Source organism: Lasiosphaeria miniovina (genome assembly GCF_030549165.1).
Source record: "Lasiosphaeria miniovina strain SMH2392-1A chromosome Unknown B0T26scaffold_6, whole genome shotgun sequence".
In the NCBI taxonomy this organism is placed as follows: Eukaryota; Fungi; Ascomycota; class Sordariomycetes; order Sordariales; family Lasiosphaeriaceae; genus Lasiosphaeria; species Lasiosphaeria miniovina.
Window position 1 is genome coordinate 3,991,472 of NW_026848225.1, and position 18,661 is coordinate 4,010,132.

At 56.0% G+C, this 18,661-nt stretch overlaps 6 protein-coding genes across 6 annotated transcripts; 4 read left to right on the forward strand and 2 right to left on the reverse strand.

Moving 5' to 3' along the window:
- Positions 1-331: 331 nt before the first annotated feature.
- On the forward strand, positions 332-775 carry B0T26DRAFT_787457 (heterokaryon incompatibility; the record flags this gene model as incomplete). The annotated part of the gene is made up of 1 exon (XM_060446792.1): positions 332-775. A coding segment is annotated over one exon (444 nt), but the record flags the coding sequence as incomplete, so codon positions are not given.
- Positions 776-3,473: 2,698 nt separating this feature from the next.
- Positions 3,474-5,105, reverse strand: B0T26DRAFT_787459 (uncharacterized protein; the record flags this gene model as incomplete). The annotated part of the gene is made up of 7 exons (XM_060446793.1): positions 3,474-3,628; positions 3,675-3,774; positions 3,808-4,223; positions 4,471-4,557; positions 4,645-4,795; positions 4,909-4,982; positions 5,060-5,105. 7 exons carry the CDS (start codon positions 5,103-5,105, stop codon positions 3,474-3,476), a joined length of 1,029 nt encoding a protein of 342 aa, XP_060293476.1.
- Positions 5,106-6,955: 1,850 nt separating this feature from the next.
- On the forward strand, positions 6,956-10,974 carry B0T26DRAFT_679480 (pectate lyase superfamily protein-domain-containing protein; the record flags this gene model as incomplete). Its single annotated transcript, XM_060440361.1, has 7 exons — positions 6,956-7,043; positions 7,137-7,296; positions 7,666-7,715; positions 7,895-7,966; positions 8,114-8,294; positions 8,579-8,753; positions 8,791-10,974. The coding sequence occupies 7 exons, from the start codon at positions 6,956-6,958 to the stop codon at positions 10,972-10,974; spliced, it is 2,910 nt and encodes a 969-aa protein (XP_060293477.1).
- Positions 10,975-12,012: 1,038 nt separating this feature from the next.
- On the forward strand, positions 12,013-13,492 carry B0T26DRAFT_652514 (uncharacterized protein; the record flags this gene model as incomplete). Its single annotated transcript, XM_060438374.1, has 6 exons — positions 12,013-12,188; positions 12,253-12,442; positions 12,502-12,879; positions 12,961-13,103; positions 13,167-13,335; positions 13,418-13,492. The coding sequence occupies 6 exons, from the start codon at positions 12,013-12,015 to the stop codon at positions 13,490-13,492; spliced, it is 1,131 nt and encodes a 376-aa protein (XP_060293478.1).
- Positions 13,493-13,957: 465 nt separating this feature from the next.
- B0T26DRAFT_724270 (uncharacterized protein) lies at positions 13,958-16,854 on the reverse strand. The gene has a single exon (XM_060442670.1). The coding sequence runs from the start codon at positions 16,635-16,637 to the stop codon at positions 14,301-14,303; it is 2,337 nt and encodes a 778-aa protein (XP_060293479.1). The 5' UTR covers positions 16,638-16,854; the 3' UTR covers positions 13,958-14,300.
- A 613-nt stretch (positions 16,855-17,467) lies between these two features.
- On the forward strand, positions 17,468-17,842 carry B0T26DRAFT_724271 (uncharacterized protein). The gene has a single exon (XM_060442671.1). The coding sequence runs from the start codon at positions 17,535-17,537 to the stop codon at positions 17,718-17,720; it is 186 nt and encodes a 61-aa protein (XP_060293480.1). The 5' UTR covers positions 17,468-17,534; the 3' UTR covers positions 17,721-17,842.
- The last annotated feature ends 819 nt before the right edge of the window (positions 17,843-18,661 follow it).

The window sequence follows — 18,661 nt, forward strand, 5'->3', positions numbered from 1 at the left end:
CATATCAGACCGGATAGGCCGTCGAGTCGGACACTAGAACAGCGTCGACGGCGAGCGATGTTCCAACTTGCCATACCGTATCGTCTACATGCCCAACAACATCTATAACCTGCCGTTGTGCGGAAACCATCGAAGCCGCACCGACGAACCAAGACATCTACTCACCGATCGACGTGCGCAATGGGGAAATCCGCTTATTCATGATTGCACCAGGAGCTACAGATGAGCAGATCGCCGGCGCCCTCGTGCATATAACTCTCGATGAACGCCGTAAAAAGTACGAAGCCCTCTCCTCACATGGGGCAGTCCTGCCTTCAAAATTCCCATATCAGTCAATGGCTGCCCATGTCTTATCAACAGCAATCTCCATGCAGCCCTGACGGAGCTGCGGCGCGAGGACGAAGAACGGATTGTCTGGATCGATGTAATATGCATCAATCAGGAAGATGTTGTGGAGAAGAGCATACACGTGCCTCTGATGCACCACGTCTACCAGCGTGCTTCACGGGTCGTCATATGGCTCGGGCGCCCCTCCCAGGACAGCGACGAAGCCATGACGCATGTCGATATACTGCTGCAAGAAAGAACTATTGGTGGCTTCATCAGCAGACTGGCTTGTGGAGATGCAGCTGCAGAGCAACAGAAGCCTAGTATAATGTTGCAACCGTTCGCCAGGTTATTCGGTCGTCCATGGTGGACACGTATGTGGGTCCTGCAGGAGGTCTATCACGCTTCGAACGCCATCGTGATGTGTGGGAAGGCTGCTCGGCCGTGAGAGAATGTGGTCGCGGCTGCTGCAATTCTATGGGGCGAGTGGAACAATATAGTGAGGACAGCATCAACCGCCGCGGGCAGTGTGCTGGGTGGTCTCGCTCTTTCGGCAACGACGTTCGATGTTCTTCTACCCGAGTCACAAAAGCTGGAGTACTTGTTAGGAGTTGCTAGGGTGCGACACGCAACAGATGCTCGGGACAAGGTTTTTGCACTGCTCACTCTGCTAACAGCTGATGATTGGCCCTGCACGCCCGACTACTCCATCGACGCCAACACGCTGTATACGGCGCTGTATGCGGAGGTGGCTCTTCACATCATTCGCAAGTCGGGCGATTTGAACATTCTTCAATCTTGCACGATAGGCGGATGGATTGAGGGTGACACCCACCTGCGAGAAAGCTACAGACGGACTGCTTCTCTGCAGGGGTTACCGTCAAGGGTTCCGGACTAGACGATAATCAGATTCACCGTGCCATTTCCAGGGGGCCGAGGTAGCCATTTCCACGGGCCTCCAGGGACTCCCAGTGCTGCCGACCCCGCGCCTTTCCACCTTGAAGGAGGTAAAGTTCTCGTTGTTAGGGGACTTGCCAACGAGTTCGTCGTTGCGGCAACCGAAGCCCCTATATTATCTCGCGATATGGACCTTTTCGATCCATCAAAATTGAAGCATTCGCACGTTTCATTCACTGGTATCTGGCGACCGCTGCCCCAAACCCTTCGATACCGAGACAGACAAAGAGTGTGGGCAGATTGATGTCGAATGGACCCTTATGACGGGCGGTACACAAACGAGCGAATCTCTGCCCTTCTCCAACCGCGACTATAAGTCATGGAGGCAAAAGGGCTCTCCAAGTCCCCAGCTCCAAATTCATCGATATTGCCTCTAAAAGACTTTCATGTCGGCAAGTTGTATGTACTTCGAACGGTCGACTTGCTCTTGTGCCTTGGTGTGTCAAGGCTGGAGACTGTAAAGGTCATCGGAGACGCCTTCGTACACGGCTATGGCGCGGAAGGTAATTTGCCGTCAATTCAAGCAGACGATGAGGAAATTGAGGAGCTAAGACTCGGGTGAAGTGAATTAGGGAAGACTTATTATGAGACTTGCTGAAATGGTAGGATAAATATTTTATACCGGTATCTGATGTCTTCAAGTCCTTCAGATTCTTGATACTGGCTTGACAAGGCTCTGGCCCTATTGCTCCTTACCCGGCAATTTGTGCCGGCGAAAGGCCCAACCACGTTTATCCACCGGGGCAAGAGGATACTGATTGGACGCTCTGCCCCGTGCGACCCGATTTCAGGGGCTGTGGGAGATGTGGGGTATACATCGTCCAAAATGATGACAAAGATTGGGAAGTAGAGCCAGAGAACATGGCTTCAATCTGTGGAAACTCCTACCGTATATGACAATCTCCACTACCCCCTCTTTATCCCCAGATGTAGGTCCTACACCGATAGGTTCCGGCACTTAAGGGAGGGTGGTGTTTTCCAGGAGCGTTACCGCGTGTAGTCCATTTTCTAGAAGAGAAAATGGCCTGGGGTTGTGGATACTATCGACAATGCCAATGCAGTGGTTTTAATAGAGACTGCATCAGGGCAAAAAAATCAGTTGCGCGATAGTATCAGCAACATTCGTGTCGCTCAACAGAACGGACTCATGTTAGACGAGTAATCAAAGGAGGTGTGGGCTATTCTCGCAGGCTGGGACGTCATCCTAGATGCCTATTGCAGAGCAACCTTAACCAACGACACTAACATGCTCCAAGCTCTATCGGGCATTGCAAAATCTATCCAAGACGCGGGGCTTCGAAGATGCATTGCGGGCTTGTGGCGATTTCGACTCGAGGATCAGCTGATGTGGTGCGCTCGATCCGATTTAACTAACAGTCAAGGGTCGCTCAGCAAATAGAACCCACTAGAACAGTTTTGCCATCTGATGGTTTTCGCCTTCAGAAACGGTACTCAAAAGGTCGGCATATAGTTCCTAGTTTATCACCATTTCCTTTCTTTTCGGAGCCTAAAGAGTCACCTGAGCCACATTCGAGATAGCCTTTGCGGATGAGAGAACCACAACATCCTAAAGGAATATCCTAGTTACCAGGAACGAAGGTCTGCAGAGCCTCATTGCATCCCGGACAATGAGACCGAAGCCGAGCCCCGTTCGCGCAAGCGACGCCGGCCGACTCGACGGCCGCGAGAGCCAAAAATCGTCAAACCCCCCACAAAGCAGCAGATGAAGAACTTGCAGACGCAGGCGCCGCCCGCATTGGCTCTTCCACGGCCGACATCGACGGCAGGATCATCAAGCGTATAAAGAAGTGCCTCGACCGCGCCAACCACCCCGGCACCCCAGAGGCCGAAGCAAAGGCCGCCCTCCACCTATAGCGTCGCGCCTCTTGGGGCAGTACAACGTATCGCAAGCCGAGGTCCTAGCTCACGAGCCTCGGTCTGAGCAGAGGCGACATGCGGGGCGGAGCATGGTGGCCACCGAGCGGACCGGTGACTAGCCGAAGGCCCTGAGAATATAAGGCTATGTCGAGACGCTTGCTGAAGCCATGCAAACCTTCTTCGACTGCAGCTCGAAGCCAAGCGGTGTGAGATCTACTTCTGGGAACTTTTGGGTAGCTAGTGAATGGTGAACGCGAGAGAAAACGGCGCATGCGCGACGGAAGAGCGGGTTCGGCCCTGGTGAGACTCTGCTACAAGCTGACGGCGAACGGAGCCTGGCCGCACACAGCCGGCCGCTGGCATGCGACCAGCCTGCTGGCATTATCCAGGCAAGATAGGCGACTCGTATGAATTCCATTTCCGCCGGGAGCATGTTGCGTAGGTGCGTTGGTGCCCAACTGAATTTCTGATGGGCCAGTAGTGACCGCGTTTTCAGGCCAATGAGGCCTCACCTTCGTAGCAGCTGCTAAGTGTTCGCACCTTGTTGGAACTACTCGGCGAGGCCATGGTAAATGCATCGATGTAGAACCCGGAATGCAGGAGGCGGTGGCGCTATCATAAAACTCTTCCATGCGCTATGTATACTTCGTTTAGAATAGGCTTCTTGTGCCACTCACGAGACCCATCCTCATTCAAATGATACCACTTCTTACGACTGTCACTCAAACTCCAGTAATCATCTGCGGCCGCCGTCTGCTGCTCTCCCATTGCAGCTGTGGCGTATGAATCCCCCGCGAAGCTTGCCGGTGGATCTGCGGCCGAACCAAACGACATAAGTGCCTCGTCTTGGCTGTCCTCTGGGAAGTACTCGAGAAGAGCAGGTCCATCGTCGATTGGCGGATCCGTCATGAAGCCTGCCAGTGGTTCTAGAAAAGTATCGGTGCTATACCCGCGTTCCTGTGGCAGCACTTGGTAGGAAGTGGAGTAGTCGCCTTCATCGGGCGCTTCCCCGTAGGAAGCGGCGCAATCTAACTGCTCTGCAAACGAGGGACCCGGCTGCTCTGCAAGCGAGGTGCTGGCCCTTCCCGGCGAAGTGATCATAGCAGCGTTCTTCCTCGTACGCAAGGCAGACGTCTCTCTGCTGATCTTGCGCAACTTCGAGTGAGTTGTGGGTTTGGTGGTGCGGGAGGTGCGGATGGGGAAAGAGAAGTCCAAGACGCTGTCAGTTTGTTGTGGTGGACGGAACAGCCGACGGATGCAGGACTACATGGAGCAGAGATGGGATGGAGAAGGGAGGAGGTGACTTACTACCGTTCAGGAACTCGTTAATATAGTTCGTCGAGATGAGTCTAGTAGGTGCGTCCTTGTGGCCGTCGGCGATCAAGTACGGCACACCTGCCTGCATGTTACCCAAAGAGTCCTGCCTATTCTCGTAAAACTCGACAGCGCCTCCTCCCGAAAGTCGAGATTCCTAGTAGCGACCGGATTCGCCGCTGCACTTGTTTCCATAGTGGGACGGAGAAATCTCTAGCGGAGTATGAGGGGTTTTCTTGCCGGTCAGGTAGCCGGTGAGTAGATGAACCACCTCATGGGCGACGGTGATGGCGACGGTGATGGCGACGGTGATGGCCGTCTGGAGTATGGCAGAACGGTCAATGCGAGAATTAACCAAAATCATAAAATCTGAGAAGTCCTCCTTCGGCGACTGCCTTGAATCCAAGTCGTCTACTTGTCCACTCCATGTACATTACCATCAGTGATCGCGGACAGATTACGGCTCGGCTGCGAGCTGGAGCAAAGCAAAAGCAAAGGGACTAGTTCTAGCAAATGAATAGTAGCAAACAGTGCCAATAACTCAGGATTGCTTATGAAATCGGCCCGGCACTCTGCATCTTACCTGGGCAAACTTTGGAAGCCTGCTTTATTGTCTGGACGCCCTGCATAGCAAACCGTCGCTGATTAGTAGTCAAGGGGGAGGGGGGATCAAAGAGAACAAACAATAGGACCCTATTGTTTGAGAGGAAGCACCACCGTTCTAATTGTCTTCACTCTGCAGCTGATCAATCTTTCCAGGCAGCTCAACAATAATATAAATTTCCCACCTAACACCCACAACATGATCTCTTCTACATTTCACATTGACCAAAGAACTGCAATTATAAATATCGCGCCAGACATGAATAAAAAAAAATCGGAAACCACAAAGCCCACAAATCCATCTTAGAGCCCTAGCTCTCTCCACCTCTCGCTCACATTCAAGCCGACATGGACCGCAAAATCTCCCGCCGTCTCGCGCTCAAGCTGAACATGGACAAGATGGCAGCCTACTGGCAGGCAGTGCGCGACGACGGAGAAAAAGAGGTTTCGCCAACTACAATCCTCCCGACGACACCGCCGCCGGGCGGCGCCGTGGTCATGGTGTCAGCCAAGGACATCCAAGCCAACCGGCGAGCAAGCAACCAAGCCGACGATGATTCGAATTCGGACTTGGACGGCAACGCCACGTCAAAGAAGAAGCCGTGCCGCACGCGGCCCAACGTCGTCACGCGGCTCGCCAGCAAGCGCATGGCGCAAGACAGTAGCGTGGAGCCGAAGGCTAAGAGGGCGTCGCCAGCGAAGAAGGCTGCTGCTGCTGACGACAGGAGCGCGAGCGCCGACGTTGCGGTCGTCTTTCGGGATATCAACTGGAACCCGTTTTAACGGCCAATGGGCATGCCTCGGGGCGCACTTGCACTGCCGCTGGCTGTGGAAAGTCAAGAGGTGTCATCCATGACCAGGGGATCTCACAATTTGTTGCCTGGCTTGAGAGGTCGTGCTAGCTGGTCGGGCGCTGGATTGTGCTGCTAGAGGGGTGGATGGTGATGTGGATGGAAGTACTGTTAATACATTCGACATGGTTCAATACACGAGACCGCGCACAAGGATTCTGTCTTGACTAGGTCCCGCGATGGTGTGACATTTGGGTTTCTTGATTTTATCCTCGCGACAGCCGTGACTTTGCTCATCATTGGCCTCTTGATCCGTGCTAAAGGGACCTGGGTTAGGGATTAATAATCAACGGGCATCTAAAACATTGTTGGTAGACGTTTAAGATAATGATAAAAGCCCTTGAACATTTTTATAGAAAAATGCTGCAAGTGATCGAAGTTTTGCAAGTGATCGAAGTTGACAGCGCATTGAATTGTCTGCTAAACTAGGTCTGAAGGTATAGAAAAGAGCGCTTGCTTACACTCTTTGAGCAAGGGCAAGGAAAATGTTGTAATCAGCCGTTCGGAATGATATGAGGGCATTCCGAGGGCCAAGAATGAAGGAAAATGAAGAATGAAGGGAGTTGGCGTGGTATGCTAACCAGGGCCTGAAAATGTGTATCAATTCCTTGAGAAGTGGATCAATTCCAGGCGGCATCACTCGAGGCTCAGCGCGACTCTTCTCCTATTTTTTTCCCTCTCTTTTGCAGCACGATCGCAGACATCCAACTATGCGGACCGTACTTTGCACTCTGCAGCCTAGACGACGTGGACTGCACGTCGCTGTCGGCCCCTGCGGGGTACACGCAGTCGCAAAACCGTTGACACTAAGCTCGGTGGGGAGTTGGTCCGGTTGGTAGCGTTCGCGGGGCGATGCGCTAGTGGTCACCGGTCCGCGAACTAGCGCCCCCGTTTTCTTGTGCGCTAGAGCCGCGAATTCCTAGCTCGGTGGCGTCAGCTGTCTGCCGCGACGTGCAAGCGGCGGCGGGGAAAGTCGAGCTGGGCTGGATTGTTGCCACTGAAAAGTTAACCGCTCCTGTCATGCCATGGCCCGAGCAGAGACACGCAGCGCCCCTTTTCCACAGCCAGTGGCCTGCGAGCCGCCCAACCACAAGTTCATGCGTACGGTTCAGTGTACGCTCAATGCGACCTCGGATCCCAAGAAGCGGCGGGCAGAAAGGAGGATTGGAAACCACCCCTCCATTTCTAGGCTGGCAGGTTCTCCAGGCGGGGAGTCAGCACGTAAATGCGACCCGTCCGCCTCTCACGGTTGGAACGGCGTCGCAGTGGCTCGTGTCTGGCGGGGCTCCAATTTCACGGTGCCGTGTTCAAGTGGGAGCATTCGCCGGCGCGTGGTGTGTTGCACGGAAGCCGCTGCCTCGGGAAGGTAGGTGCCAAGGGGTCAATGGCTGTGCAGGCCTTGTCTTTGGACCTCAGGTGCACATTGACAAGGCCAACATTCGTCGCGTCGTTGAAATGTTTGCACTGACTGCAATGCTATTATAGTCGCGTGCAGTACAGTACATTTTTAGGTACATTTTTACAGTACATTTTTACGGTACATTTTTACGGTACATTTTTACAGATCAATTCATTTCCCATGAGCTGAACGGGCATTCTCAAGGCTCGAAGTTGCTGCAGCACAATAGATCTCCTGCAGCACATGCCCACAACTGGTCCCAGCGTTGCAGCTCCCCTGGGAGACCCCTGCACCTTCTAATTTAGATGTGCTGTCGAATGCGACCCTTCGGGCTAGGTCGTGCAGGCCCCGGCACGCCAGCCTCAGCGCAGCGAATGGGGATTCAGGTGAGTCAAGGAAAAAGACCGAGATGCAGCCCGATTGCTGCAGGGGCATCGAGGTGGCTACCAGGCGTCATCGAGGCTCCGCTAGCCTCCTAGAGAAGGAACGGTTGCAAGCACTAGATGCGGGGACCGGGAAGCCGGGGATTGAGATTCCAGTTGCTGTCAATTGTGGTCAAAAATAGTTAATAAGAAGCATGTCGATCCTCGACTCGATCTGGGCCCGCCCGGGTCGACCGCCCTCCGTGCGTTCCAGTGTGTGTTTTTGCTCCAGCTTGTCCGTCTGTCTGTCCCAGGTTGTTGGGTCGCCTCGCGCCATCACCGGATTCTTATTCGGTAGTCACTCTTTTGCGCGCCGTCCCACCCGAACTTGAAGATGCGAGTTTCTTTTCCCCTCGGGGCAGTGCATGGCCTGCTTGCCATGTCCACGCTGCTCAACGGCGTCGTCGGCGACCACCACCAACGCCATCGCCATGGTGCGCGGGCCCCCGCCCCCAACAAGGCATGCCACCCGCCCTCGACCAAGCTCCCGTTGAGCTCGACTTCGACCACTGCCCCGGCATCCGAGAGCTCCGTGTCCACAGTGTCAGTGAGCTCCGGCTCGGCCTCCAGCTCTGCTGACACCACTGCCCCGGGCTCGTCTTCCGCACTGCCATCGTCTTCTCCCTTGACATCTGTGGTTTCATCGTCTGTTGCTTCGTATTCTGTTGCTTCGTCTTCTGCTGCTTCGTCCTCTGCTGCATCATCTTCTGTTGCTTCGTCTTCTGCTGCTTCGTCCTCTGCTGCATCGTCTTCTGCTGCATCGTCTTCTGCTGCTTCGTCTTCTACCGCCTCCTCGTCTGTGCCGTCGTCGACCTTGGTCTCGTCAGTTGTCTCTTCGTCAGCTGCATCTTCGTCGGCCACGTCGACACTCGCCTCGTCAACAGTGGCCTTGTCAACCTCGCCTACGGCAACTTCGTTGTCGACGAGCTCAACTACGTCGTCGTCGTCGTCTTCTTCGTCGTCGTCGTCAACCACGTCAACCACGACATCTGCCGCTCCCTCGTGCACCGACTACTGGCTCGGCAAGATCAGCCACCAGGGCGTGGCCCCCTTTGCACCTGGCGGCTACAAGGTCTTCCGCAACGTCAAGGACTACGGCGCCGTCGGCGATGGCGCCACCGATGACACGGCCGCCATCAACCGTGCTATCAGCGAGGGCGATCGCTGCGGCCCCGGCTGCGTGGGCAGCACCAAGACGCCCGGCCTGATCTATTTCCCCCCTGGTACCTACCTCATCTCGTCTCCCATCGTCGACTTCTACTACACCCAGCTGATCGGCAACCCGAGCTGCCTGCCTGTGCTCAAGGCCACGTCGAGCTTCAAGGACAGGTGGCTTCTCGACGGCGACCAGTACGGCCCCAACGGCAAACTGGCCTGGGGGTCGACAAACGTCTTCTGGCGCCAGGTTGCCAACTTCGTCATCGATCTGACCAACGCCCCCTCTAACCTGCTGGTCGCCGGCATCCACTGGCCCACGGCCCAGGCCACGTCGCTGTCCAACATCGTCTTTAGGCTGTCCGAGGCGCCCGACACGCAGCACCAGGGCGTGTTCATCGAAGAGGGCTCGGCCGGCTACGTCGGCGACCTCGTCTTCTACGGCGGAGCCCAGGCCCTCAGCATCGGCAACCAGCAGTTCACCATGCGCAACCTGACCATCTACAACGCGCAGACGGCCATCCAGCAGATATGGTCGTGGGGCTGGACGTACATCGGCGTCAGCATCAACAACTGCTCGGTGGGGTTCGACTTCTCCGCCACCGCCGTCGGCTCCATCGTCATCGTCGACAGCCACATCAAGGACACCCCGGTTGGCGTCGTCTTCGGCCAGAGCAGCGCGCCCCCGCTGTCCAACAACTTTGCCTTCGAGAACGTCGGCCTCAAGAACGTGCCGGTTGCCATCCAGGGCCCGTCGGGCACTGTCCTGGCCGGGTCGACTGGGGCGTCGACCATTGCCGCGTGGGGCCGCGGCCACAAGTACACGTCCACGAGCGGGCCGACGAGCTTCGAGGGCGCCATCGCGCCCAACTCGCGCACGCCCAGCCTCGTCGCCGGCGGGGACTACTACACCCGCTCCAAGCCACAGTACCAGAACGTGCCCCTGTCCGCCATCGTCAGCGCGCGCGACGCCGGCGCCAAGGGCGACGGCTCCACCGACGACACGGCCGCGCTCAACGCGCTGTTCACCGCGGCCGCGGCCGCCGACAAGGTCGTCTTCCTCGACGCGGGCATCTACAAGGTCTCCAGCACCATCAAGATCCCCACGGGGTCCCGCATCTTCGGCGAAGCGTACCCGGTGATCCTGTCGTCCGGCGCCTTCTTCCAGAACGCCAACAGCCCGAAGCCCGTGGTGCAGATCGGCGCGGCCAGCGGCGCCGGCGGCAGCGTCGAGTGGTCCAACACCATCGTCAGCACGCAGGGCGCGCAGCCGGGCGCGATTCTAATCGAGTTCAATCTCGCCTCCGGCGGCGGCACGCCGTCGGGGCTCTGGGACGTGCACACGCGCGTCGGCGGGTTCGCGGGGACCAACCTGCAGCTCGCCAACTGCCCCAAGACACCGAGCGTAATCGTCACCGCGGCCAACCTCAACCAGAACTGCGTCGCCGCGTTCATGAGCATGCACGTCACGGCCGGCGCCACGGGCCTGTACATGGAGAACTGCTGGCTGTGGGTGGCGGACCACGACATCGAGAAGGAGGCCAACAACCAGCAGATCACCGTGTACGCGGGGCGCGGGCTGCTGGTCGAGAGCGTCGCCGGCCCCGTGTGGCTGTACGGCACCAGTGTCGAACACCACCAAATGTACGAGTACCAGCTGGCCGGGACAAAGGCCGTGTTCATGGGCCAGATCCAGACCGAGACGGCCTACTACCAGAAGAACCCCGACGCGCGGCTGCCCTTCGCGCCCGCCGCCGCGTACCGCGACCCCGTGTTTCTGGCCGGCGACTCGGGCTGGGGCCTGCGTGTGGTTGACAGCGCGGATGTGCTCGTCTACGGCGCGGGGGTGTACTCGTTCTTCGACAACTACAATGTCAGCTGCAGCGACATTGGCAGTGGCGCCGTGTGCCAGAAGCGCGATGTCAGTATCGAGCACAGTACGGTTTCCGTGTACAACCTCAACACGGTCGGCGCGACCAAGATGATCACTGTCGACGGCGTGGATGTGGCTGACTACTCGGACAACATTGACGACTTTATCGCGTCCATTGCGCTCTTTCGCTCCTGATTGAGCGTGCTTTTATTTGTGGGTTTTGTTTCTAGTTGTTTAATCATGTAAATGCCACACCTGATGATTTTGGAGAGAGATCCGTTTTGGATCGTGGGGTCGAATTGTGAGGATAGCACGATTGCATGCAAGGGGGTGCATGCAAGGGGGTGCATGACGAGGGGGTGCATGACAAGGGGGACCCGAATGGTGTTGGTGTTATTACGCTTGGGTATTATGCTTGGGGCTCAATTAAGGATTGGACAGGAAAATGAGGCTTCCTCTTTGATGGTAGTGTATGTACAGCATGTTGCATTTGTTCTTTGTTACGATAGGTGATGCGCGCGGCCATGTGCCTCTACGGGACCGAATAGCTGTGAAAACGAAAGAAATACTTGAACATCACTTTCTGAGCCGGTAAATCCGAAAAGCGGCAGTGAGAGTGCTACAGAAGTGGCACATCGTTTTGCTCAGCCTTTGGAGATCACATCATGGAAATCTTCTCGGTGTTGTTGGCTGTGAACGTCGCCCGTTATCGACCTTCCCAACTCGGCCTTGCCTGGCAGGGAGTAACGGCGCAGGCTAATAAACCGGCCCCCACCTTTCAATTTCGGTTTGAACCCCTGCCCACCTGCCGTCTTGGGACCTGGCACGAAAGTCATTGTGCAAACTCCAAACTTTAGCCCGACAACGTCAATCGGTAATTCCGTGAGTGCACAACCCAAGCAGCCACAGTCAAAAACACGAAACACAAAACAAACAGACACACTCCTGACTCACCACACGGCTCGTCACCGCCCCGCAAAGATGCGCCCCGCCGTCGCGCTTCTCTTGTGCGCGCCGTCGCTCGGCCTGGGATGGGACATTCCCGGGCACCACCACGGGCAGGACGTGCTCGCCGACTCTGAACCTGCAGGGCAGCAGCAGCAGCAGCAGACGTATCCACATAGCCCTCCGTCGACGCGCCCCGGCGGCGACCCTGATGCCGGCCCCCGCAAGCCCTTTTCCGAGGAAGCCATCGCCGCGGCCATGAGGGCAGCCGACGACCCCGTCGACATGATGCTGGCACTCAACCCGGGAGTCGCCCATCAGCTCGCCACCCCCAAGCTGCTGCACATCATGGGCGACGCCGCGCCCACCTGGATGACCGAGGGCGACAAGATGCGCCTCAAGAAGAGCGGCAAGAAGTTTGCCGACCTCACGAACCACCAGAACGTCCTCGGGGATGCTGGCGGGTGGACGGCGGGCAAGGCTCGTGAGTGCCCCTGAGTGATGCCGCTTGTTTTTGTCGTACTCTAGTCTTTGCTTACACTCACCCGCAGATCTGCCCAACCTCACCCATCAGAACCTCATCAAGCCCCTCTTTCCCCTCGTCAACAAGGAGCGCATGTATGGAGTCGTCAAGCACATGACGAGCTACTACAACCGCATGTACCGGAGCACCCACGGCCAGCTGAGCTCTGAGTGGCTGCACGACCACATTGCCGAGGTGAGAAACCCACCGTCTAAAATGTGCAGAGGGAAGAAAGTAACACCAACGCTCCCTAGATCATCGCCGCCGCGCCGTTCGGCACGCACATCTCACTCGAGTACTTCCCGCACGCGTTCCCGCAGTCGTCCATCGTCGCGCGCTTCGAGCCCAAGGTGCGCAACTTCTCGCAGCCCGTGACCATCCTCGGCGCCCACCAGGACTCGGCCAACTACCTGTTCCCGCTGCTGCCCGCCCCCGGCGCCGACGACGACTGCTCCGGCTCCGTCAGCATCCTCGAGGCCTTCCGCGTCCTTGCCGGTGCTGGCTACACGCCCCTCGGCGGCCCTGTGGAATTCCATTGGTACGCTGCTGAAGAGGCCGGTCTGCTCGGCAGCCTCGACATTGCCGCCTACAAGCGCGCGCAGAACCAGCCAATTGGCGCCATGATGGAGTTTGTGAGTAGCCTATTTCCTACCATCAAAATCCACCTTCCCCCCATCTGTCCGAAAGAAACCGGCTGACGGGCTTGAAAACAGGACATGACGGCGTTTGTAGCGCGCAACACGACCGAGTCCATCGCCATGGTCTCGACCCAGGCCGACTCGGCCCTCACCAACTGGACCGTCGAACTGGGCAAGGAGTACATCTCGATTCCCATTGACGTCTTTGAACTTGGGCCGTAAGTCTTCGCTCCCCCTAGTCACCGGTCCGTAACGAGGCTGACAATTACCGCCGCCAACAGCAACGCCGGGTCCGACTACATGTCGTTCACCATGCACAACTACCCCGCGGCCTTTGCGACCGAGGGCAACCCCATGCACGGCGGCTTCCCGGGCGATATGTGCCCGTATGTCCACGGTGTCGGGGACCGCATGGACGTCGACGACGACAAGGGCTACTTTTCCATCGACGTGAGTTTTTCCCTCCCCTCTTGCTTTCCTGAGTCCATGTATTTCACTGGGGCTTGTGGCTGACACTGTATTACGCAAACAGCACATGGCCAGGTTCACGGAGCTCGCCATTGCTTACACGATAGAGCAGGCTGGCTGGAACAACAAGTGGCGTTGAGGCGTCCAAGACTGGTTGCGGAATGTTTTGATCATGTGTCGGTTCTATTCCCAAGCCGGGATATAGTTTCGACTACGCACATGAGTACTAGATGAAATGATAGCCTGGTGAGGGCCCATTATGGAAGACTGGCTCGAATCACAGATGACAAAGACGAGAAAGCTTGCCTACTTGAGATCGAGTGAGCCCGATGCAAAGGACGATTATTTGATCGACAAGGGCAATTAAAGGAAGATGGTATCGTGAAAAGGGTGGAGAAAGCCGTTAGTAGTGCTCACTTGGTTTAGAATCTAAACGAGCAAAAGTACCTTGGGTATGCGGTAACTGGTACGATGAAGCGCCACCCCTCGAGCACTCCTGGAGCTGAAAGGTGGACGCTAGACACGCAATAGAATTATTGACAACCTGATCCTCCCCACGCTCTGATAATTATCAAAACACGGCAAATTTGAAGCTCACATAAAGTCAGGTAGCTCAGAGTCAGATTCTTAGCTAAGATATCCCAGTCAGCCTCTACATTTGGCCTCTCTGTTGTACCCCCTTATCTACACCCCTTGATTATCTTGGGCCACTCGGCTATATAAAGCGATCCTCAGTCAGCTGTAACGCAGCCCCCAGAATGATAATTAGGGTGAGCAGGTCCCTCGAGATCCGATCAAGGGCCGAGCAAAGGTAAGAAATCTCACGTGGGCCGTACATGAATGAGAGCCCCTGAAAGTCCATCCGAGCAAACACGTCCTGACAAACTAGCCCTTGCCAGAAATCACCACGGGCATATAACCCCAACAATGGCCGGTGCCGTGCTCCATCAGCCCAAAAGGCCGCACATGGCCAAAACCACGGTGTCCGACGATTCCTCTCCATTCACATCCCCAATGTAGCCGAGATGGCCCGCGCCCACTTTCGCAAACGCGACTGCAGCCTCGCTCCTATTCCCATCCACGGTGTACCATGCCGCAGACGGGGCCACGTTCTTCGCAAAGAGAGCTCTCTGGGAGTACGACGAAGGGAGGCGGCTGGCCAGACGGCTGTCGAGTACATGCCGGTGCAAGCTGACATCCTCGCGGCCGTAGCCTCCTCGGCTCCAGGGAAGACCAATTTCGGTGAAGAAGCGAGTGAACTGACCCTCGCTCACCATGTTGCTGAAACAACCCGCCAACACAACGGTGGCGCCGTCACGGAGAAGATCTATGACGCGTTCCCGTACCTTCTTCTCGCGTGTTATGGCCCCATCGGCCACGAGAATGATGGAAGGAAGTGGTTGTTGCTTGAGTTGGGCAAGAGCGGCGTTTGGGGTCGTAGCCCGCACCATCTTGGCTTTCGCGGCGAGTTTTGACACGAGGCTCTTGAAAACGTTGTCGAACAGCTCCTCGTAATCAAAGCAGAGTGCAAGGATATAGGGGTCTGTATCGGAGATGACGTCGCTGGGCAAGGCCTCGGTGATACTGGTGACCTCGGTGCTGGCAGCCTGCTTTGCTGCTGCGTCGGCATCACTGTTGAGCTCTCTCCCGATGCTCCAGAGGTCAACACGGAGTCCGTTGGCTTTGCACTTCCCAACCTCGCTGAGCAAGAGCTCCCACAAGTCTTTGTTCTTGGCGTCAGCGCCGGCACGCGTCTTCCACCCGTTAGTTACCCAAGTCTTGGCCCATTTGGTGGCGCCATTGACAATATAGGTCGAGTCGGTCGCAATCACAATGCACTTGAGACCCAAGCCCTCCCAGTTGCGCAGTCGAAGGGCGGCGACCGCCGCCCGCAGTTCAGCTCGGTTGCTTGTCGCTGCTTTGTCTTGACTGTCCTCGAGCCGACCAGACAGGACACCACCATTAGCCGGCGGAGCAAGAATGACCGCCCACCCTCCCCGGGGTTCCGGTTGCCCGTTGTTCGAACACGCGCCATCGGCATACGCAAGGGCCATGCTTGGGTCAATTTGACAGACGAATCGCACGATCTGATTGGGCCCGATACGAGTTGGTGGAAAGAGGTCGGCTGGACCGATCGTTGGCGTTGGAGCCTGAAATATGAACGGAAAAGCGTATTCAGTAGCGGACTGGGGTTTCGTAATCTTCAGGTTTTCTAGACCTGCCCATAGAGAGTCGCCATCGCCATCGCCAATATCAGGACTGGGGGCTGGGCGGGTGACCAATTGTACGGTATCCGCATCGAGCATGACGATAGCGTCCTCGCTCTCCTCCCAGGCAGGCAGGCATTGATAGAGAGCCAGGTGGGCCTCCTCCACACTGCCATTGGTGTACACTTGTTGCATCACAGGGGTCTCGCCGCCGACCAGCATTTCCCAAAAGTGCGAGTTGTGATCATGGACGATGCGAAGAAGCTTCTGGTATTGCTTCCGCAATTCTTTAGTCGAGATGGCGGAGCGGCTGCGTGATCTCACCCTCTTTTGCACGAGGCTTCCCAGAGGACGATCCCACTCACCCAAGCCATTCTCAAACCGTTCAAGATCGAGAATGAGACGCAGCTTCAGTAGAGTGAGAATAACGACATGGCTGAGACTCCCTGCGGCGACCCTGTCGATGGCTTCGAAGGGGTCCTCTCCGTGGAGGTCAAGGTGAGGCAGCTCGTAGTTGCCCCAATCATAGTCTCCATTGTAGCGGTCTTCGTCGTTGATAGTGGCCCACCACTTGATGAAGTCGTAGCACTCTTGCTCGCGACCGAGACGCAGCAGCAGGCCAGGGACGATGTCCCGCACACCGAGGTTGTCGCTTCGGCACAGGCGCAGCATGTCGGTAAAGTGGGCCAGAGCTTTCTCGACGGCCGAGACAGTTTGGACTTGAAGGAGTGCGTCGGCGGCGGCGAACCGTGCTCGCATGTAGTCTCGCGTGTCCAAAATACCCCAGAAGGCCCCCACGCCGTTGTTGAAGACGTCTGCCGGCATACTGAAGTTGTCGCCCGGATTGGCGCGCAGGGTAGCTTCCTCTTCCTCAAGTTTGGCCCGGGTCTTCTTGATGGCGACACAGGCTGACTTGTGCGTGGGTCGGTGGTCGGCCTGGTGGGCGGCGCCGCAGTAGTGCACGACTTTGCATCCGCCGCAAACGAGCAGTCCATCTTTAACCCTGCAAACGGGGCATTTCGTCGCCAAAGGGCCCCAGTCGAACGCACCTACGTCGCTGTTCACGCGCGAGCCCATGGCGGCTCAATCAAGGTTCACCGAAGAGGTGTGACGAGGGGATCTGCCTGTAGGGCAAGATGGCCTGGAGCGAAGTGCTAGAACGCAATAATCTTCTTTGGCCTCGAGGTCCTGACTTCCTTGCAATCCTGTTGCGGTGAGCAAGGCCTATTTATGCCTAGTGGGAGGGTTTCCCGCATGGTCTAGAACCCCGGGCGCAGGGCCCGCACAGGGCACCTGATTAGACCGCCTGTTCCGCAGGGTCAACGCAGGTCCCCGACCTGCGGGCGTACGCCTTTCATCGCATGGGCCATATTAATAGGCCTGCCCTCGTCGAACATGACCTTGCGTAAACATCTCGTACTTTAGGTATGACCGAACATCGGTATAACGACCTACTCTACAGACCTCGCTATGGCTTCTTTTTGAGGCCGCTTAACCCCATTCCAAGGCCGGATTCATAGCTATAATGTCGCCCACTTTTGAGCCACATTGTCAAGCCACATACCTGCATATCCCTCCAAACACTGCATATCCCTTCATTCGTGACTTTCAGCCCTGATCCCTTTTTCCGGGCTCCCGGACTTTCAAATGCCCTCTTTTTTCTCCCTTGCTACGGCTGAGTCCCTTACGTAGCACGACTGAACAGACTGTTGAACCAGGTTTTCTTTGTCCTTTTCTTGGAAGCATAGAAGGCCTTCTTTCCTGTATTATTAGATTGGAGGGGGACAGACAATTCAAGACCCTTCAAGCCATTGTCAACTTTGATCACGGGCCAGACTACAAATAGAAGCTGTCAGAAGGAAAGGGGTAGAAAGAACTAGACTGGATTTTGTCAGCATGCTGACCAACTACCGCCACCTATTATCGCCACCCACTGTACTATATTATAGGCTCCCTGGATCAGCCAGAGAGAAGATGGAATGGAACAAGATCTTCAACCAAATCACCTTCATCATTAGAAGTGCAATACTTCTGACAGAAGCAACTGTTGGAATGTGGGCCTCAGAAGGATTAGGCAAAGGATTAGGCAGAGGATTTGCAGCCTACTTCGCCACCTATTTTGCCACCACAATTGTCACGGTCGCCACAGGGCTCATGTGACAGGATTGATTCTATTGGCTGCATTGTGCTTAGGGTGTGGTCTGTGCGCACTGAGCACTACTACCTATTTCTCCGCGCCCTGCGCGGACCCGGCGATAGATTCCTTTCTCTTCCTTAGCTTTAAATCCACATTCGTTACTGCCTTCAACCATTGACATCCCTACTGCGTAAGGCGGGCCGTCACAACAATAGTAGTGTAAGAAGGGGGCTTTCTGGCACTGCCAGAAAGGAAGAGAGAGAGACATATATATATACGAATCCATCACTTGAACCACCAGTTTTCGGCGGGCAGATACGCCCTGTTGCTTCTAGTACCGGTACCTGGTGATACCAACAGCAACAGATCCTTCATATCGGGTCCTACTTATTCAGGCAATTTAGACAATTCAAACCCACCTGCATGATGCCCACTTTTCCAGTTGCCCTGTGAATGCGCGTGACAAGAAGTCATCACGGGAGTTGTAGCCTCGCTGTTCCTCGAGGTAGACGCGAAGCGGGGCGATGAAACCAAGATTGCGCTGAACTGTTGGATTTTCGGGGTCCTGACTAAAGCCCGGAAATCGCTGGCAGTCTAACCTGGAGGCGCATGCAGGGCAACCTTCTGGGCCTAGCCAAGGAAAACCCCTCTTTTTCAGAGTAAAATGGGGTCCCCAGCTGGGAGGTCCCCAGGACTTACCCCAAGACTCTACACACAATAAGACTGTTACATCGAACCGATTTTGGGCCTACATTGGGGCCAGCTTTCCAACATGAACTGTATGCGGAGGGCGGGGTCAAGCATGCACGCAAATGCAGCCAATCGGAGCAAGTCGAGGTTCGTCTACTTTCAACGTCCAGAATTTACGTAGAGCTCAATTTGCGAGAAGTTCAAGGTTTGTAAACTGAAGCGATGCTTACTTTATGTACGTGTTTTTTCACGAAAATTCTCAAGCCTCAAGTTG